This window comes from Mus musculus, chromosome X, assembly GCF_000001635.26.
Source record: "Mus musculus strain C57BL/6J chromosome X, GRCm38.p6 C57BL/6J".
NCBI classification, from domain to species: domain Eukaryota; kingdom Metazoa; phylum Chordata; class Mammalia; order Rodentia; family Muridae; genus Mus; species Mus musculus.
Window position 1 is genome coordinate 134,141,695 of NC_000086.7, and position 16,394 is coordinate 134,158,088.

The window sequence follows — 16,394 nt, forward strand, 5'->3', positions numbered from 1 at the left end:
TGAGTACTTTGGGGATGAGTAAGGAAATGAGTGAGTCAGGCAAAGAGGTGGGTTAAATCACAGATTCGGAGCCAACTAGGTCAGGAAAACTAGGAGGATGTAGAGGGAGGAGAGTCTCTAGAGCAATCTAAGCCACATGCTGGTTTGGGTAAGGTTTTGGGGAAGTCTCATGTGCAAAAACCAATTGTCCAAAGTGGAAAACACCAAGAGATCAAAGACAAGGAAAATCCAGGTTATACAAAATGTGAAATATTAAGGACTCACAGACAAAAAGGCATCTTGGGAAAGATGGAGAGGCCCTCCAACTTGAGACAGGAAGAAATGGTTTATATGCTACATTAAACAAATGTGGACTGCTGGATCCAGCATGAATCTAGGGATTGACCTGGCTGGGGTGGCAAGATAAAGATGACACCACAGACACAGGAAGGGTGGGATAGGCTGGACTGCAATCTCTAACGCAGAAGCCACAATCACTCTCACCCAGAAGCTCAGCATGTTTGCTATCTACACAGTTGAACAGAAAGACGGGGTTTTTATACAACTGAATCAGGAAGACGGAGTTTGTGGCATGCAGTTGAATGGAGGGGAAGTTTTAGCTAATCTCAGTAGGAGCAGTGTCTGTAGGGGAACAGTCTTTGGGCCATGAACGTCTGGATATTTTCTGCACATACTATCAGCATCTGTGCAAAGGCCAGAAGAAGACCTTGCCATCCCTCTGAGCCTCACCCAGAGAAAGATTTGCCACTTCCATGGAGCTGAGACTGTGGAGGTCTTAACTTGGCCACGTCCAGGTCAACAGCACAAGTTCTCTAAGGATCCCTACAGTGGACCACAGGCAACTGAAAAAAAGTATGCTGAACTTTCACAGAAATTATAAACATGCCAAGCATCCATTAAGTAACAGTTCATGGGAGGGCAGGGCATACTCAATTTTCATTGATTTTTCTATTGTATAGGGATTTCAATTCATACCAGGGTTATCTGTGAGTAAGGTGGCAGTCACAACCAAGGCAGCTGTAGTAAATAAAATCCAAATCAGGGCCCCTACACGTAATTATAAAAAGGAGATCCTTTGTCTGTTCTTTTCTATGTGGTATGTGAATGGGCCCACCCAATTTAAAGATCCAATAATGAATATAAACTGCTCACCTACCTTCAGTCGTATGCAGTACAGATCATGACAACTGTCATCTATGAGAAGCAATGTGGTAGAATAGGAAGAACTTAAACCTTGGGGTAAAAAAAAAAAAAAGATTGAAGTTGAAACTGTGTGATCTTGAACAAGTCATTCTTTTTTTTTTCTTTTTTATTAGAAAATTTCTTTATTTACATTTCAAATGTTATCCTCTTTCCTAGTTTCCCCTCCAAAACTCCCCTATCTCCTCCCCCCTCTCCCTGCTTCCCAAACCACCCACTCCCATTCCTGATCTTGGCATTCCCCTACACTGGGGCATAGAGCCTTCACAGGACCAAGGGCCTCTCCTCCCATTGATGACCCACTAGGCCATCCTCTGCAAAAAATTTAGCTAGAGCCACAAGTTCCACCATGTGTTTTCTTTGATTGGTGGTATAGTTCCAAGGAGCTCTGAGGGTACTGGTTAGTTCATATTGATGTTCCTTCTATGAGGCTTCAGTCCCCTTCATCTCCCTGGATATTTCTCTGGCTCCTTCACTGGGGACCTTGTGCTCCGTCCAATGGATGACTATGAGCATCCACTTGTGTATTTGCCAGGCACTGTCAGAGCCTCACAGGAGACAGCTATATCAAGCTCCTGTCAGCAGGATCTTTTTGGCATCTGCCTAGTGTCTGAGTTTGGCGGTTGTTTATGGGGTGGATTCCCAAGTGGGGAAGTCTCTGGATGATCATTCCTTCAGGCTCTGCTCTGAACTTTGTCTCTGTAACTTCTTCCATGGGTATTTTGTTCCCCATTCTAAGAAGGAACAAAGTAGGCACACTTGGTCTTTCTTCCTCTTGAGTGTCATGTGCTTTACAAATTATTATCTTGGGTATTCTAAGTTTCTGGGTTAATATCCACTTATCAGTGAGTGCATATCATGTGAGTTCTTTTGTGATAGGGTTACCTCACTCAGGATGATATCCTCAGATACATCCATTTGCCTAAGAATTTCATAAATTCATTGTTTTTAATAGCTGAGTAGTACTCCATTGTGTAAATGTACCACATTTTCTGTATCCATTCATTCCTCTGTTGAGGGACATCTGGGTTCTTTTTTTTTTTTTTTTTGGTTTTTCCAGACAGGGTTTCTCTGTATACCCCTGGCTGTCCTGGAACTCACTTTGTAGACCAGGCTGGCCTCGAACTCAGAAATCCACCTGCCTCTGCCTCCCGAGTGCTGGGACTAAAGGCGTGCGCCACCACGCCCAGCTTGACATCTGGGTTCTTTCCAGCTTCTGGCTATTATAAATAAGACTGCTGTGAACATAGTGGAGCATGTGTCCTTATTACCAGTTGGAACAGCTTCTGGATATATGCCCAGGAGAGGTATTGTGGGATCCTCCGGTAGTACTATGTCCAATTTTCTGAGGAACCACCAGACTGATTTCCAGAGTGGTTGGACAAGCTTGCAATCCCACCAACAATGGAGGAGTGTTCCTCTTTCTCCACATCCTCGCCAGCATCTGCTGTCACCTGAATTTTTGATCTTAGCCATTCTGACTGGTGTGAGGTGGAATCTCAGGGTTGTTTTGATTTGCATTTCCCTGATGATTAAGGATGTTGAGCATTTTTTCAGGTGCTTCTCAGCCATTCGGTATTCCTCAGGTGAGAATTCTTTGTTTAGCTCTGTACCCCATTTTAATAGGGTTATTTGATTTTCTGGACTCCATCTTCTTGAGTTCTTTATACATATTGGATATTAATTCCCTATCTGATTTAGGATAGGTAAAGATCCTTTCTCAATCTGTTGGTGGCCTTTTTGTCTTATTGGCAGTGTCTTTTGCCTTACAAAAGCTTTGCAATTTAATGAGGTCCCACTTGTCGGTTCTTGATCTTATAGCACAAGCCATTGCTGTTCTGTTCAGGAATTTTCCCCCTGTGCCCATATCTTCGAGGCTTTTCCCCCACTTTCTCCTCTATAAGTTTCAGAGTCTGTAGTTTCATGTGCAGTTCCTTGATCCACTTAGACTTGAGCTTTGTACAAGGAGATAAGAATGGATCAATTCATATTCTTCTACATGCAGTTGTGCCAGCACAATTTGTTGAAAATGCTGCCTTTTTTCCACTGGATGGTTTTAGCTCCCTTGGACAAGTCATTCTTGCCTTCAGTGTCTTTATAGAAAAACAGAGATAGAGATCAGCTACTATATGAGAGTCTTGTGATACTAAAATGGAAGTCTATAAATGATCAACATGGATCTTGTTATCTAGTAAGGACTCAGCAGATGACAGCCCTTTTCCTTCAAAGGCATCTATCACAATTTGCCTCATATTCATTCTATGAAGCATATACCTCTCTTAATCCAAACCTTAAAGCTATTGTGGAAGCAGGTTGTGTGTGAATCAATTTTCATACTTTTTAAAAAACTTTTTAAGGAGTACACTCTTCTAATAAAAATATCATATGAGGTAATACAAAATCCAAATATCCCAAAGTAATTCATGAAAGGAGAAACCTCCATCAATCTCCCTAACCTCTCTCCAAAGTAAGATGTGATATAAAGAGTTTGTATAATAACTCATTCAACCCACATTTTTGTTGTTCACAAAATGCAATCATTATTCAATCCTGATTCTCGGAATGCAAAGCAAGGGGGTGGGGAAAGAGGAACAAAGGGAGGATGGGAAAGAAGGAACGTTTCATAGGAACAATATGTGTAAAGTTTTCCTTAACTTTCTAAAAAAGAAAGCAGCAGGGTGGCAAAGCCAACTCCCCAGACAGAAGTACTTGAAGATGCCAAGTACTTGAAGATGCTAAGTTCTTGAATGATACTAAGTTAGAATCCAAGCTAGTTACTGTTGCCACAGGTGGAAAAGACCCAAAGTGTAACACCTTTTAGGATTCTTTAGCATAGTGTTTAAAATATAGAATTGGTTTGCCGAAGACGCATCTAAAGTGATCGTTTTAGAGCCAAGGCTGTGTATTAGGTCAATTGTCATAGCTCCACAGCATACTGTTACTCTCACCATTGTGCTCTGGGATTTTTAAAAGACTGGGTTTTTTTGTTTGTTTGTTTTGTTTTGTTTTGCTTTGTTTTGTTTTGTTTTTGAGCAGTTTTAGGTTCACAGCAAAATTGAGACAGCAGAACATCAAGTTCCAGTAATGTGCCAGGGAAATGGCTCAACCTGTACAACATTTGTTTGTCGAGTTTTATATTTGAAACCCATAGTAGAAGGACAGAACTGAGTGTCAAAAGTTGTCCCCTGGCCTCTACAGGTACACTGTGGCACATGTGCACACAAATACACAAAAATAAAGAGATTCCCAGTGCACTTCCTGCTCCCACACCTGAATAGCCTTCCTTCCCTATTATCACAATGCGTATCATCCCAGCACTTGTGAGACCATGGCAGGACGATTGGGAGTTTTAAGACCAGCCTGAGCTACATAGTGAGAGAGAGGCCATCTTAGGCTACAAAGCAAGATCCCATCTCAAAAAAAAAAAAAAAAAGAAAACAAACAAACAAAAAAAACCCAAAACAAACAAGTAAAACCCATAAGTGAGACAAAGCCTCACTTTTTGGAACTAGAAAGGGACTGAGCTTCTTCACCAGCCACCCTCCCCACACCGTTGTGCCAGCCTACAGGTGCCTGTGAACGCACATTCAGTCTTCATCTGAGGCTCTTTAGAACTTCTCATTTTGGTGGACTTAAGTGCTGCCTTCTGATAAGCCATGTTTGTAGAAAAGAATGTTTGGCAGGGACTTAGGTATATCTTAGAAAACAATCCTGAAACTACTAAAATAATTTCACAGACACTTCGGGCATAGAGGCTTAGGTCTTGATTGAACTCTGGCTTTGATACTGGCTTCAACCTTGAGTGTATCATTTAGCCTTGCGGTGCCTTAAACTCTCCTTGTAATGTAGGCTTGGTATAATAGCAAATGCCTTACCTTGAGATAGTCATGAGGACTGAACAGATAAATAGAATATAGAACATATAAAAATCCTTTTGTATTTATATTAGATTTGTATTATAGTAATTTATATTAGATTAGATGTATTTACTACACCTTCCTCTAAGCTGACTTGCCCATCGTTAGCTACCAAAATTACCAGTAGTATGGCAATGGTTGTTGAGAGCATGTTGAGTACTAGGAAGAAATCCTCACATTGGTAGTTCTTTTTCCCGAACCCCATGGTTCTGTCTTCCTTTTCCGGAACCCCTTGGCTGGCTTAGTCTCTGTGTACTCTTTCACTCAGCAAGAGTCTAAATACTGGACCAGTATTACTGTGCTGTTTTAGAATTTCAGAGGTTATTATAGTTGGACCTGGTAGTGCAGGTCTGTTAAGCTACTAGGGAGTCTGAGGAGGAATGCACATTTAAGGTCTGCCTAGGCTACACAGTGAGTTCAAGACCAACCTGAGCAACTTACCATGGTCCTATTTCAGAAAAAAAACAAAAAAACAAAAAAGGAATTGGTATATAGGCTTAGTGGTATACCACGTGTCTAGCAGGTATAAGGCACTGAGTGGTAGCCCTATACTGAAAGAGAGAAGAAAAAAAAAACTTCATATGGCAAAAGGAGAGCACACACAGATGTGTTTGCAAATGGCCATGGCCATTTACATCTGCCCACCTCTCATATTCCATCCTTCCTCTCTGTGTACGTGGAAGGTGACTGTGCAACAGAAAGACTACCACAGAGGAGCATCTTAGGGCTCATTTGCATAGTATATCAATCGCATCACTTCTCCCTTCTCTGGGGGAAGGGCAGCAGGTTTTTCAGGTTAGGAATTACTCCACACCCATGTCCCTAAACTCTCTTCATTCCTAGGATATTAAGTCACCATGGCTGGGAGGACTCATGGTGGAAATGTTTGCTGGATTTGGCACTGCGGCAGTCGTTTTCAGCCTATGTCTCTCTATTCCCCATGTTTCTCCCTTTAAGTAGCTGATTCACGTGATTTCATGCACCTGATTATATTATATTGTTCCAAATACCGTTCCTGATTTTAATTGAGGGCACAGTAATCAATGGGCAGAAGAAATTCTTCCTTGGGATCTGAAGAGGCAGGGTTCTTTGGAGTTGATGATGTCCTTCACATTTTCCCTAAATAGCTATTAGAAGTTCATGTAAGTCTTAGACGACAACCCCAGACTCAGTCACAATAACATGGTGTGAAGGAGTTGAGGTTGTAAAAAGAAACTCCTACTGTCTCAAAATTATTGCATTCTTCTCCCAAATTCAATAACCAATCTTTTTAGTTAGCTCCCCAAAGCAGTTAAAAGTGGTGAAACAACAACAACAACAATGAAAAAAATGCTATACACGTGAGGAAATAGAATAATTCTGGTTAACAGATCACCACTGAGAAGTGGGAGTTCTCTCAACCTAACAGTAAGCAGGAGGGTGGGAGTGGCTAAAATCAAATTTTTGGTAAAAGTAAAACTGAATGGTGTTAGAAGACTTCATACTGCACTGTTTACAAGTTCTTGAAACATGGTAGTTGTAACTGGTCCATAACTAGTTCAACTTCAATGGTTTTGGAAATAAGTTATCAAATCTCCCCCCATTTGCTCCATTCCAGTTCTTCCTCCACACCCCCTCACCATTATTCCCTTCTAAATCCATCACTGAAGTCCGTTTAGTACTCTCAGTGTGTGCATGGGTGTAGAAGCATCTCCCGAAGCATCTCATGGGCTGCATCCCTGAAGAAAACTGTCCCTCTCCGAGCGGCCCTCAAACTCCAATAGCTCCTCAGCTAGGATGTGCTTTAAGGAGTTCGTCTCACTTTCACTGGGCTGTGAGGGACAATAATTTGTCAGACAATGCTGGGATAATTGTTTCTCCAGTGGGCAGTGGCCATAACAACATCAATTGTTTGATTACCTTCTGTGCATCGAGCAGAGAAGCCCACAATAGCATCCAACTGGTTATGAGATGTAAGCATGTTGGTACATGAGAATATCTGTGTATTGGGCCATTGGGGTTTGTTAATGACAAGAATGTTGAAAAAAAAAAACCCTACATTCCTCATTAGCAAGTAAAATCTTGCCAGGAGACAGCAGTGTTAATAATCTCATGTGATTGGTTTCTCTCTTCCACCTTTAGATCGCTAAGGAGTTACCCAGCCTAATATAAAACAACACGGAGGTGGTGGTTTAGTCATTATTACTTTATCCCCCTAAGTGGAAATTAATAAAATACCCAGGACAGTAGCAGACACAAAGAAATCTTCATTTATTTCACATATCAGTAAACACTTCAAATTACAGTTTAGCTTCTCTGAGGTTTACATCAAGTAACAAAAGGCAGAGACAGAAAAGCTGAATTGGAGGGAATTCCTCTAATGGGGCACCCGAAATTTCATTCAAACATTTCTCTCAATGAGGCTGGAGGCCTACACAGGTCCTTAAGAGGCATTCTGGGGGCCAAGGATGTCTCAGTTGGTAGAGTGTTTACCTGACCCCAGTTCCAGGGCCTAGTACTGTATAAATAGTGCTTGCCTAGCCCTGGGTTCAGTCCTCAGCATTATATAAACCAAATGCAGTGGTACGCATCTGCAATTCCAGCACACAGAAGGTAAAGGCAGAAAGATCAGGCCACGTAGTTCTTAGCTACATAGTGACGTTGAGCCCAGTCCGAGAGTCATGAGATCCCGCCTCATTCCCTATAGGAAGGAATCTTATTCTGTACGCCGTCCAAAGAGAGTGCCTATGAAGGATTTCTTAAAGGAGAAGTCTTTGCTGAATGACCCCCAGTAAAATACTCATGGGGTATTAACTCATTTGGGGAGTAGCTTTCTTCAATAATGGAGCCTTCTTCTTAGCCACAGTTCCTCATTAGAATACAAATATCCCAGCCACTCTCACAGTTAAAAGTACAACAGCCAGCCAGGCGGTGGTGGCGCATGCCTTTAATCTCAGCACTTGGGAGGAAGAGGAAGGTGGATTTCTGAGTTTGAGGCCAGCCTGGTCTACAAAGTGAGTTCCAGGACAGCCAGGGCTACACAGAGAAACCCTGTCTCAAATAAAAACCTAAATCAAAACAAAACAAAAAGTACAACAGTCAGACTACTTTCTGGAAGGCGCTCATTCTTAGTAAGCCATCACATTCCCTGATCAGTACAGTTGAGTTCTGGCAGAGTTTAGATTAGCCCAGGGAAGCTCAGCAATACCTTAAGCAAATGAGCAAAGCTGGAAATTCAGAGCCTGAGTGAAGGACATAGAGGTTATTCCAGGGTTAGGGTTAGGGTTAGGGTTAGGGTTAGGGTTAGGGTTAGGGTTAGGGTTAGGGCTAGGGCTAGGGCTAGGGTTAGCGTTAGGGCTAGGGTTAGCATTAGAGCTAGGGTTAGGGCTAGGGCTAGGGTTAGCGTTAGGGCTAGGGTTAGGGCTAGGGCTAGGGTTAGCGTTAGGGCTAGGGTTAGGGCTAGGGTTAGGGTTAGGGCTAGGGTTAGGGCTAGGGTTAGGGTTAGGGTTAGGGCTAGGGTTAGGGTTAGGGCTAGGGCTAGGGCTAGGGTTAGGGTTAGTGCTGGTATCCAAACCTAGCAGTCAATCCTAAAGAAGTAAAACCTCTTTGCAGGTCACTCTTTCTTTCAATAGGTTTACTAGAAGTGTCAAGCAAATGATCCTGTGAGTACTCACACACAGGGATCTCACCAACTCCTTCAATTTCACAGTTGCTTGTGTTAACCCAGACCCATCCTATAATGTACAGAAGAAAAAAAAAATCAGACAATACTTTGTGTTGTGTCAGCTTCACAGGATGTCTCTGAGTTCTCAACCCTTTCCGGACGGGGTCTGCGGCAGCAGATACAATGGAGGTAGTCTACTACGTTATTGGTGAAGAGTGAGCGCAGGGGGTGCAAGTACTGGAAGAAGAGAAGCATGACCCCAATGGAAATCAGATAAGCAATAATAAGCTGCACTGCAATCAAGGAATGACAATAATTCAGTAACACTTTGACTCCGAAGTACTTAAAAACCAAGACCATGATCACATTCTCTACCAGCCTCACACTATAGTGCAGTCCCATATGTCCCCAGTTCTGACCTTTGTCAACAAGGTCTCTGTCTGCCAACTTCAACTGCATGGCTGACCAGCAAGAGAAGTTGATGCCAGCATAGAGAATGGTGACCGAAATCAGTACCACCAGAGTGCCAACTCGGCTGAAGTTTTTCTCAATATTGTTTGGCATTTGGGCACCACTCCTCCAGAACTTGACCCAGGGCTCAAAGAGGATGATCAAGAAGTTGAGCACTAAGAAGGGCACAGCCTTCAACTTCAAGGTGGCCGAGAAGAGCACCAGAATCACGAGGCGGGAAGTGATCTCCAATGTCCTCCAGACGGTGATACAAAGGACTTCCAGTGGCCCCAGTCTAATCTTGTAGTCATCATACTTGATCTGGATAGCCAACATATTGCACAGGGTAGCCCCGTAGGTGACAGATATCAGGGAAAAAGCCATTAACACAGCTGCAAAATAAGGAAAGAGACAAAGAAACAATGAAGTCGATGTTTCCAGTGAATGAAACCTGTCCTCTCAGAACCAGAGGTCCAGAGATGATGGACAGGGCTTGGGGCATTCCTTAACTGAGAGTAGACTTATAGATGGTCACAGCTGTGTACACAAATGGCATACACCCGAATAAACATTGTTACAAAGATATAGGAATAACTAGCGGATCTAGAAAGGGGTGTTCAGTATCACAGATCACTAGACAAATGAAAATGTAAATCACAGAGAGAGCTTGTAGTAGAGTTAGTGACAGTACTCTTGTTAGCGTGCAAAGAATGACCACAATAAGATACTACTTAGTACCTATTAGGGTGGCCACCATCTAGGGGAAAAACATCTAACAAAGATATGGAGAAAATTGAACTTTTATACATAGTTAGACTATACATTTATATCGCCAGGGTGAAAAACAGCATGAAGATAATTAAAAACAGAACTAGTATATAATCCAGCAATTCCACTAACTGTAAAGACAATCAATATCTCAAAGAATGCTGTTATGTTGTCCACTGCAGCGAGAATAGAACAGTTATTGTTTCCAATATATGGAAACAATCTAAATGTCTATTGATGGGGGCATGTGTAAAGAAAATGATATTCATATGCTGTGGGATTTACACAAACAATAATATGAAGGAAATTGCATCATTGAAATAAAATAGGTGAATATCAAGGACTTTATGCTAAGTGAAATTAGCAAGACTCAGAGATAAAAATAATGCATTATTACCCCATTTATAAGTGGAATGTCATAAATGAACTAGATTCAAAGAAACAGAATAGAGCAATGCTTCCCAGGGCCTAGGGCTAGGGAACAGGAGGAATTTTTGCGAAAGGGATCGAAGTTTCTGTTACAAAATGATTATATTTGGGAGCTTTATTGTACAGCTTGGCATTATATTTCACACTTGTAATTTTCTCAAAGAGTTCACACACACCAATATGGCGTGAGATACATGCATCAAAACTTCTCACTGTAGACCTGAAATGTATGCAATAAAACAAAATACCCCACACAGAAAGACAATAGAAGAAATACACCAAAACATCCTCTATAGTGTTGATGGGGTTTTAGCTCAATCTCTTTTAAATCCTTTGGGCTGGGTATATGGCAAAGGTCTGACTGAGCCTGAAGAAGGTCACAGATCCAAGCCCCAATACTATAAAAGTAAGCAAATAAGGATAGTAAAAGTATCCTTTTATGCTTTGCTGTTTTCTACGTTTCCGATTTAGAAATTTTGGATGAACAAACAATGCCAGAGTTTAATCACAGAAATACACAAAATAAACTTTTCAAAATGAAGAAGTCTTACAACTAATGCTGAGAAGTCACCAACATGGGAAGGACACACATAAAGGTATGGGCCAGACCGAACTGAAGGAACAGCACTCTAGGGACAGTGAGAAAGGAAAAACTAAACTGAAAATATCTGGGACAAAAACCTAATGTTAGGAAGGCATGTACAGGGGCTGGTGAGATGGCTCAGTGGGTAAGAGCACCCGACTGCTCTTCCGAAGGTCCAGGGTTCAAATCCCAGCAACCACATGGTGGCTCACAACCATCCATAACAAGATCTGACTCCCTCTTCTGGTGTGTCTGAAGACAGCTACAGTGTACTTACATATAATAATAAATAAATCTTTTTAAAAAAAAAGAAAAAAAGGAAGGCATATACATTTTCCCCCTCCTCCTTCTCTGCCTTTTCCCCCTCTGCTGCTTCTTTTGGAAACCGGATCTCACTGTGTTGCAGCCCTAGCTGGCCTGGAACTTGCAATATAGACCAAGCTGTACCCAGACTCACAGAAATCCTGTCTCTGCTTCTCACGTGCTGGGCCGCTATGCCTAGAAACTGCCATTTGTAGCTGACGTCTAATCTTTGATGTGTATCTGCTCCAAGAAACCAGTCTTCTAGAGAGATTCACTCCAGTTACATATGCCAAAAAAAAAAAAATGTAGTAGAAATCTCATGAAGGCAGAAGGGGCTGGATCTAGTTTGCTCTACCCTTACAAGCTAACACACACTGTCTGAAATATAATACATGCTTGATAAAGGTTTATGGAATGATGAAGACTTCTGAGGTGACGGAGGCAAAAATAAATGCTTAGGATTCAAAATCCTTCAAAATCCTCCTTGGGGAGGATTTACTCAACTTCTAGGTCTACTACTGTATCTTTTGTAAAATGAGAATCAAGTTGTTGTGAAGATTAAATGAAATAATTACAAGAAAAGTATTGGAGATGTATCTATAGGTGCTGTCTTCTACTTCCTCCTCCTCCTCCTCCTCCTCCTCCTCCTCCACTCCCCCTTTTCCTTCCCTTCCCCAAAAACATGAATAGAGAATTGCAAAGTGTTCTAACCTACTCTTCTTAGTCTCACCATCCAATGCAGAATTGATTATTCCTAGAAAACCCCCGTACCAAACTAACTTAACTCAATCCAAAGTCAGTGATTTTTTTCTTTTGTGGTTATTGTATATTACGATAGGGGGAATGGAGGCTGGAGAAATGGCTCAGCAGTTAAGAACACTTACTATTTTGAAAAGGACTTGAGATCTCTCCTTTATTAACCTCATTGGGTAGCTCATAATTACCTGTAACTCACCCCAGGCGCATCTAATACCCCTGCCTCTGGCCTCTGAAGGCACCTGACCTCTGACACACATACCCCCCCCCCGACAGACATATATGTATACATATACAAATACTTTTTAAAATATAAAATTAAAGCTTAACAGCTAGATAGGTGGCTCGGCAGTTAAGTGTACTTGCTACTCTTAGAGAGGACCCAGGTTCAGTTCCTAGCACCTAAAAGGAGGCCCATAACCTCCTGAAATTATAGTTCCAGGAAATCTGATAACTCCCCAGGCATCAGGCATGCAAGTGGTACACATATGCATGTGCAGACAAACTCATACACATACAATTTTAAAAATTAAGAAATGTGGTAATTAGCAAATTGCTCTAAGAAATCAATCTATTTAGAAGATTGGTATGAAAAACCTGTAAGAAAAGATTAAAAAAAAAGACCTAGGACCTGGGATTAGACAGGAATCAATGCGGGTGACCTTAGCTGTGATTCACTACATTGGGGACATGGAACCTGAAGAGGCCATCTCCTATATCCAGGCAGGAACCTCAGTGGAACGATAGGGACACCAACCCATCCACAAAACTTTCAACCTCAAATTTATCCTGTCTACAAGAAATGCAGGGACAGGGGGTGGAGCAGAGACTGAGGTAATGGCCAACTAATAACTATCCCAACTTGAGACCCATTTGATGGGCAAGCATCAATCCCTGACAGTATTAATGTTACTCTGTTACGCTTGCAGACAGGAGCATGTTGACCTCTGAGAGGCTCCATCCAGTAGCTAACTCAGACAGATGCAGACACCCACAGCCAAACAGTGGATGGAGCTTGGGGACTCTTATGGAAGAATAGGAGGAAGGATTGTGGGCCCCAAGGGGATAGGGACTCCACAGGAAAACCAACCTAGTCAACTAATCTGGATTCTTGGGGCTCTCAGAGGCTGAACCACCAACCAAAGATCATATATGGGCTGGACCTAGTCCTCCCCACACATATATAGCAGATGTGCAGCTTGGTCTTCAGGTGGGTCCCAAACAACTGAAACAGGGACTATCTCAAAAGCTGTTGCCTATCTGTGGGACATGTTCTTCTAGCTGGGCTGTCTTGTGTGGACTCAGTGGGAGAGGAAACAGGAAATGCCTAGCCTCACAGAGACTTGAAGTGCCAGGGTGGGGTGGGGGGATAACCAGGGGGCCCCACCTGCTCAGAGAGAAGGGGAGAGGGGGGAGAGACTGTGGGAGGGTGTGACCGGGAGAGGGGTAATAAAGTGAATAAGTTAAAACATTAAATTAAAATTTAAAAAGAGAATAAATTAAAAAATGCAAAACAGTTAAAAACTATGAACGATGAATGTTTTAACATGTAAAAATGGTGCATTTCAAATATTATCTCTGTGTGTGTGTGTGTGTGTGTGTGTGTGTGTGTGTGTGTGTTCCCTGCAGTATTATAGATTAACCCGACACCTTCAACATACTAGGCAGGCACTCTTTAATTGAGCTACATCCACAACCCATTATGTATACCCAGTAAATTGGAGTCTGGAAGGACGTATACCGAATGGTTAACAGACATTACTTTTGGTGTGTAACATTCTATTTTCTATTTTATATCTATTCTATGTGGTCTGAGATGTTACCAAAATATCTAACTTTTATAATTTAAAAATAAAAACAAAAATAGTAGTGCATTAAGATGGTAAATTTTCATAAAGGAAAATTTAAAGGTAACAACCTGCCACCTTCTCAGGGCTTCTTGAGGTAGGGTTTTGTTTATTATTTTTTGTTGTTGTTGTTGTTGTTGTTTTGTTTTTTGTTCTTGTTTTATAGCTTCCCAGAAATTTTCTGTGCTGATACAATTTCCTGTAGGCCAGTAAGTTTGCACGTTTTCACCTTTGTGATGGTTACATATTTTAACTAGATGATTTTCCAACTCTCAAAATTCTCAGGAAGTCAAGCAGCACTTCCAGACAATGTTCTCCTCAAACTACTACCAAGTGTACACTTGTAAAAAGCTTCCAAACCAACAGAACTTCATCAACAAAAGTTAATGGAACAAAGGGAAGAGTTGCCCCCTTTCTATTCATTTGAGACAGAAGACTTTGCCAAACAAGGCTAGAAATCACTATATATATATATATATATGTATATATATGTGTGTGTGTGTGTGTACATATATATATGTATATATGTACATATATATATAAACTCTCCCCACATCTGAAGCTGCATTTGCCCAACCAGATGAAGCAAACCCGGACTGGTAAAATCCATTCACAAGATTTGATCTTGACTTATACAGTCCTGACACACATTGCTTCCTCTGCTAGAGGTCTTACTCATGTAGAGATTCATCATGTTACAATTAGGAATTTATGTCAGTGGCTGCTTTGTAACTTCCTCCAGAGATCATGAAGAAAGAAGGTCAGTCCTTGGACCAGACCTGACTGACGTGTACCCATCCCCCCCACTCCCTTTCCGTCTCTCTACTACCACGGAGGAAATTAGTACACCTGTGGTTCTCTAAGGAAACTAACTGGGATTCATAGGGTACTTTTTACAAACGCAGATTCCTGGCTTCCCCACACTCTGTGATCAATGTGGGTCTGAGGAGGGAAGGTACATTTTTAAAAAGAACCTTCCAAGTCAGGTATGCCAGCTCTTATCTATAGTCCCAGCACTTGGGAAGCTCAGTAGGAGCATTGCCATGAGTTAGCTGTCAGCCTGGGCTACATAATGGAATATATCCTGGAATAAAAAGTGAGATCCCATCACCAAAAGAAAAAAGAAGGAAAACAAATCTTCCCACATGACTGTGATATACAGACATATTTGAGAACCTTTACTCTAAAGGTGGCCATCTCTAAAAAAAATATGCAACTAGCAACACTGTGTACACACAGGTGACAAGGGAAAGTTTTCATTCTTCTTTTTTTTTTTCTGACTGCTACAGTGGCAAGACAACGTGTTTGTAAAAAAAAATTAATTTAAACACCGATCATCCCAGTTTAAAAATTCTAGCAGGTCTGATATGTCTGCCTCCATAAGTTCTAGTGCTGCCTAAGAGGCCTATTCGTGATGACAAAAGCATTCTAAACTTCTGTCATCCCAAGCAGTAAGTTATTAACCAGAGATAGTTATGAAATATGGACATCACTACTGAGGAAATGTGCTTTTCTCTTTAAATTGCACATGAGGCTAGTAGTCAGTATGTCGGACACTTCAGACCTAGACTTCCAACACTCTTGGTTTAAACAGAGCCCTCCCTTCTCTTGACCCCACTCACCTCTACCCAGGGGGACTTCTGCTGAGATCAGACTCACATATAGCTGATAGGTCAGCTGGGGCACTGAGCCCAGGAAGGCTTGAATCTGTGACATACGTTTGTAGGCATTGCGATGCATAGCCAGGGTCCGGATGGAGTGGCCCACCTCCCATTCTATCAGCACCTCCTGGCCAGCTATTAGCATCTTCTTTCGGGTGAGGCTGACATATGGCTCCTCCTGCCCCTCTTTCTTCCACAGTGTAAGGTATTTAATCATGGCCTCCAAACATCTGCGGGAGTAAAGCATCATGGGAACTTAGCTAAAATTGTCCCAAAAAAGGAAAAATCTGGGGGAGGTATTATTATTATTATTTGGCATTTTCTTTCTTCTGTCCATTACACATGAATCAAAGGGTTGGCCATTCTCTCTCTCTCTCTCTCACCACTTACTGGTCTAAGAACACCATTTCAGAAATACTTTGTAGTCAAAGAATTGTTTTATCTCCTCAAAAATCTGTCTGTGGTTTTAAAAATGTGCCTCAAATACAACGGTATTAAGAAATACTATTTTGGAGAGAAAGATAAGAGCTCCAAAGGCCCTGGATTTCACAAGACCTTAAATTCCTAAATTCAAAGATTCTTTAATAAGTGCATTCAGCTTCATAATTGAGATTCTTAGGTTCTAAAAAAAAAAAAAGAAAAGAAAAGAAAGAAAGAAAGAAAAAGAAAAAAAAGAAAAGAAAAAAAACGCCGGGTGTTGTGGTGCATGCCTTTAATCCCAGCACTTGGGAGGCAGAGACAGGCGGATTTCTGAGTTCGAGGCCAGCCTGGTCTACAAAGTGAGTTCCAGGACAGCCAGGATTATACAGAGAAACCCTGTCTCGAAACCCCCCCCCC

General features: G+C 41.7%; 1 protein-coding gene across 6 annotated transcripts in view; it reads right to left on the reverse strand.

Annotated features, from left to right (window-relative positions):
* Nucleotides 1-7,342: 7,342 nt before the first annotated feature.
* The window catches only part of Xkrx (X-linked Kx blood group related, X-linked), a 36,461-nt gene continuing 27,409 nt past the window's right edge, over nucleotides 7,343-16,394 (reverse strand). For 3 of the 6 annotated variants that reach the window (XM_006528569.4, XM_017318525.2, XM_006528568.4), the window contains 2 exons: nucleotides 15,519-15,787; nucleotides 7,343-9,602 (listed from right to left, as the gene is read on the reverse strand). In XM_006528569.4, the coding sequence (XP_006528632.1) occupies nucleotides 8,857-9,602; nucleotides 15,519-15,774 (1,002 nt within the window). In that variant the 5' untranslated portion in view covers nucleotides 15,775-15,787 and the 3' untranslated portion in view covers nucleotides 7,343-8,856. The remainder of the gene's footprint in view (nucleotides 9,603-15,518; nucleotides 15,788-16,394) is intronic. The other 3 variants (NM_183319.3, XM_006528570.4, NM_001365115.1) reach the window with 3 other exon arrangements.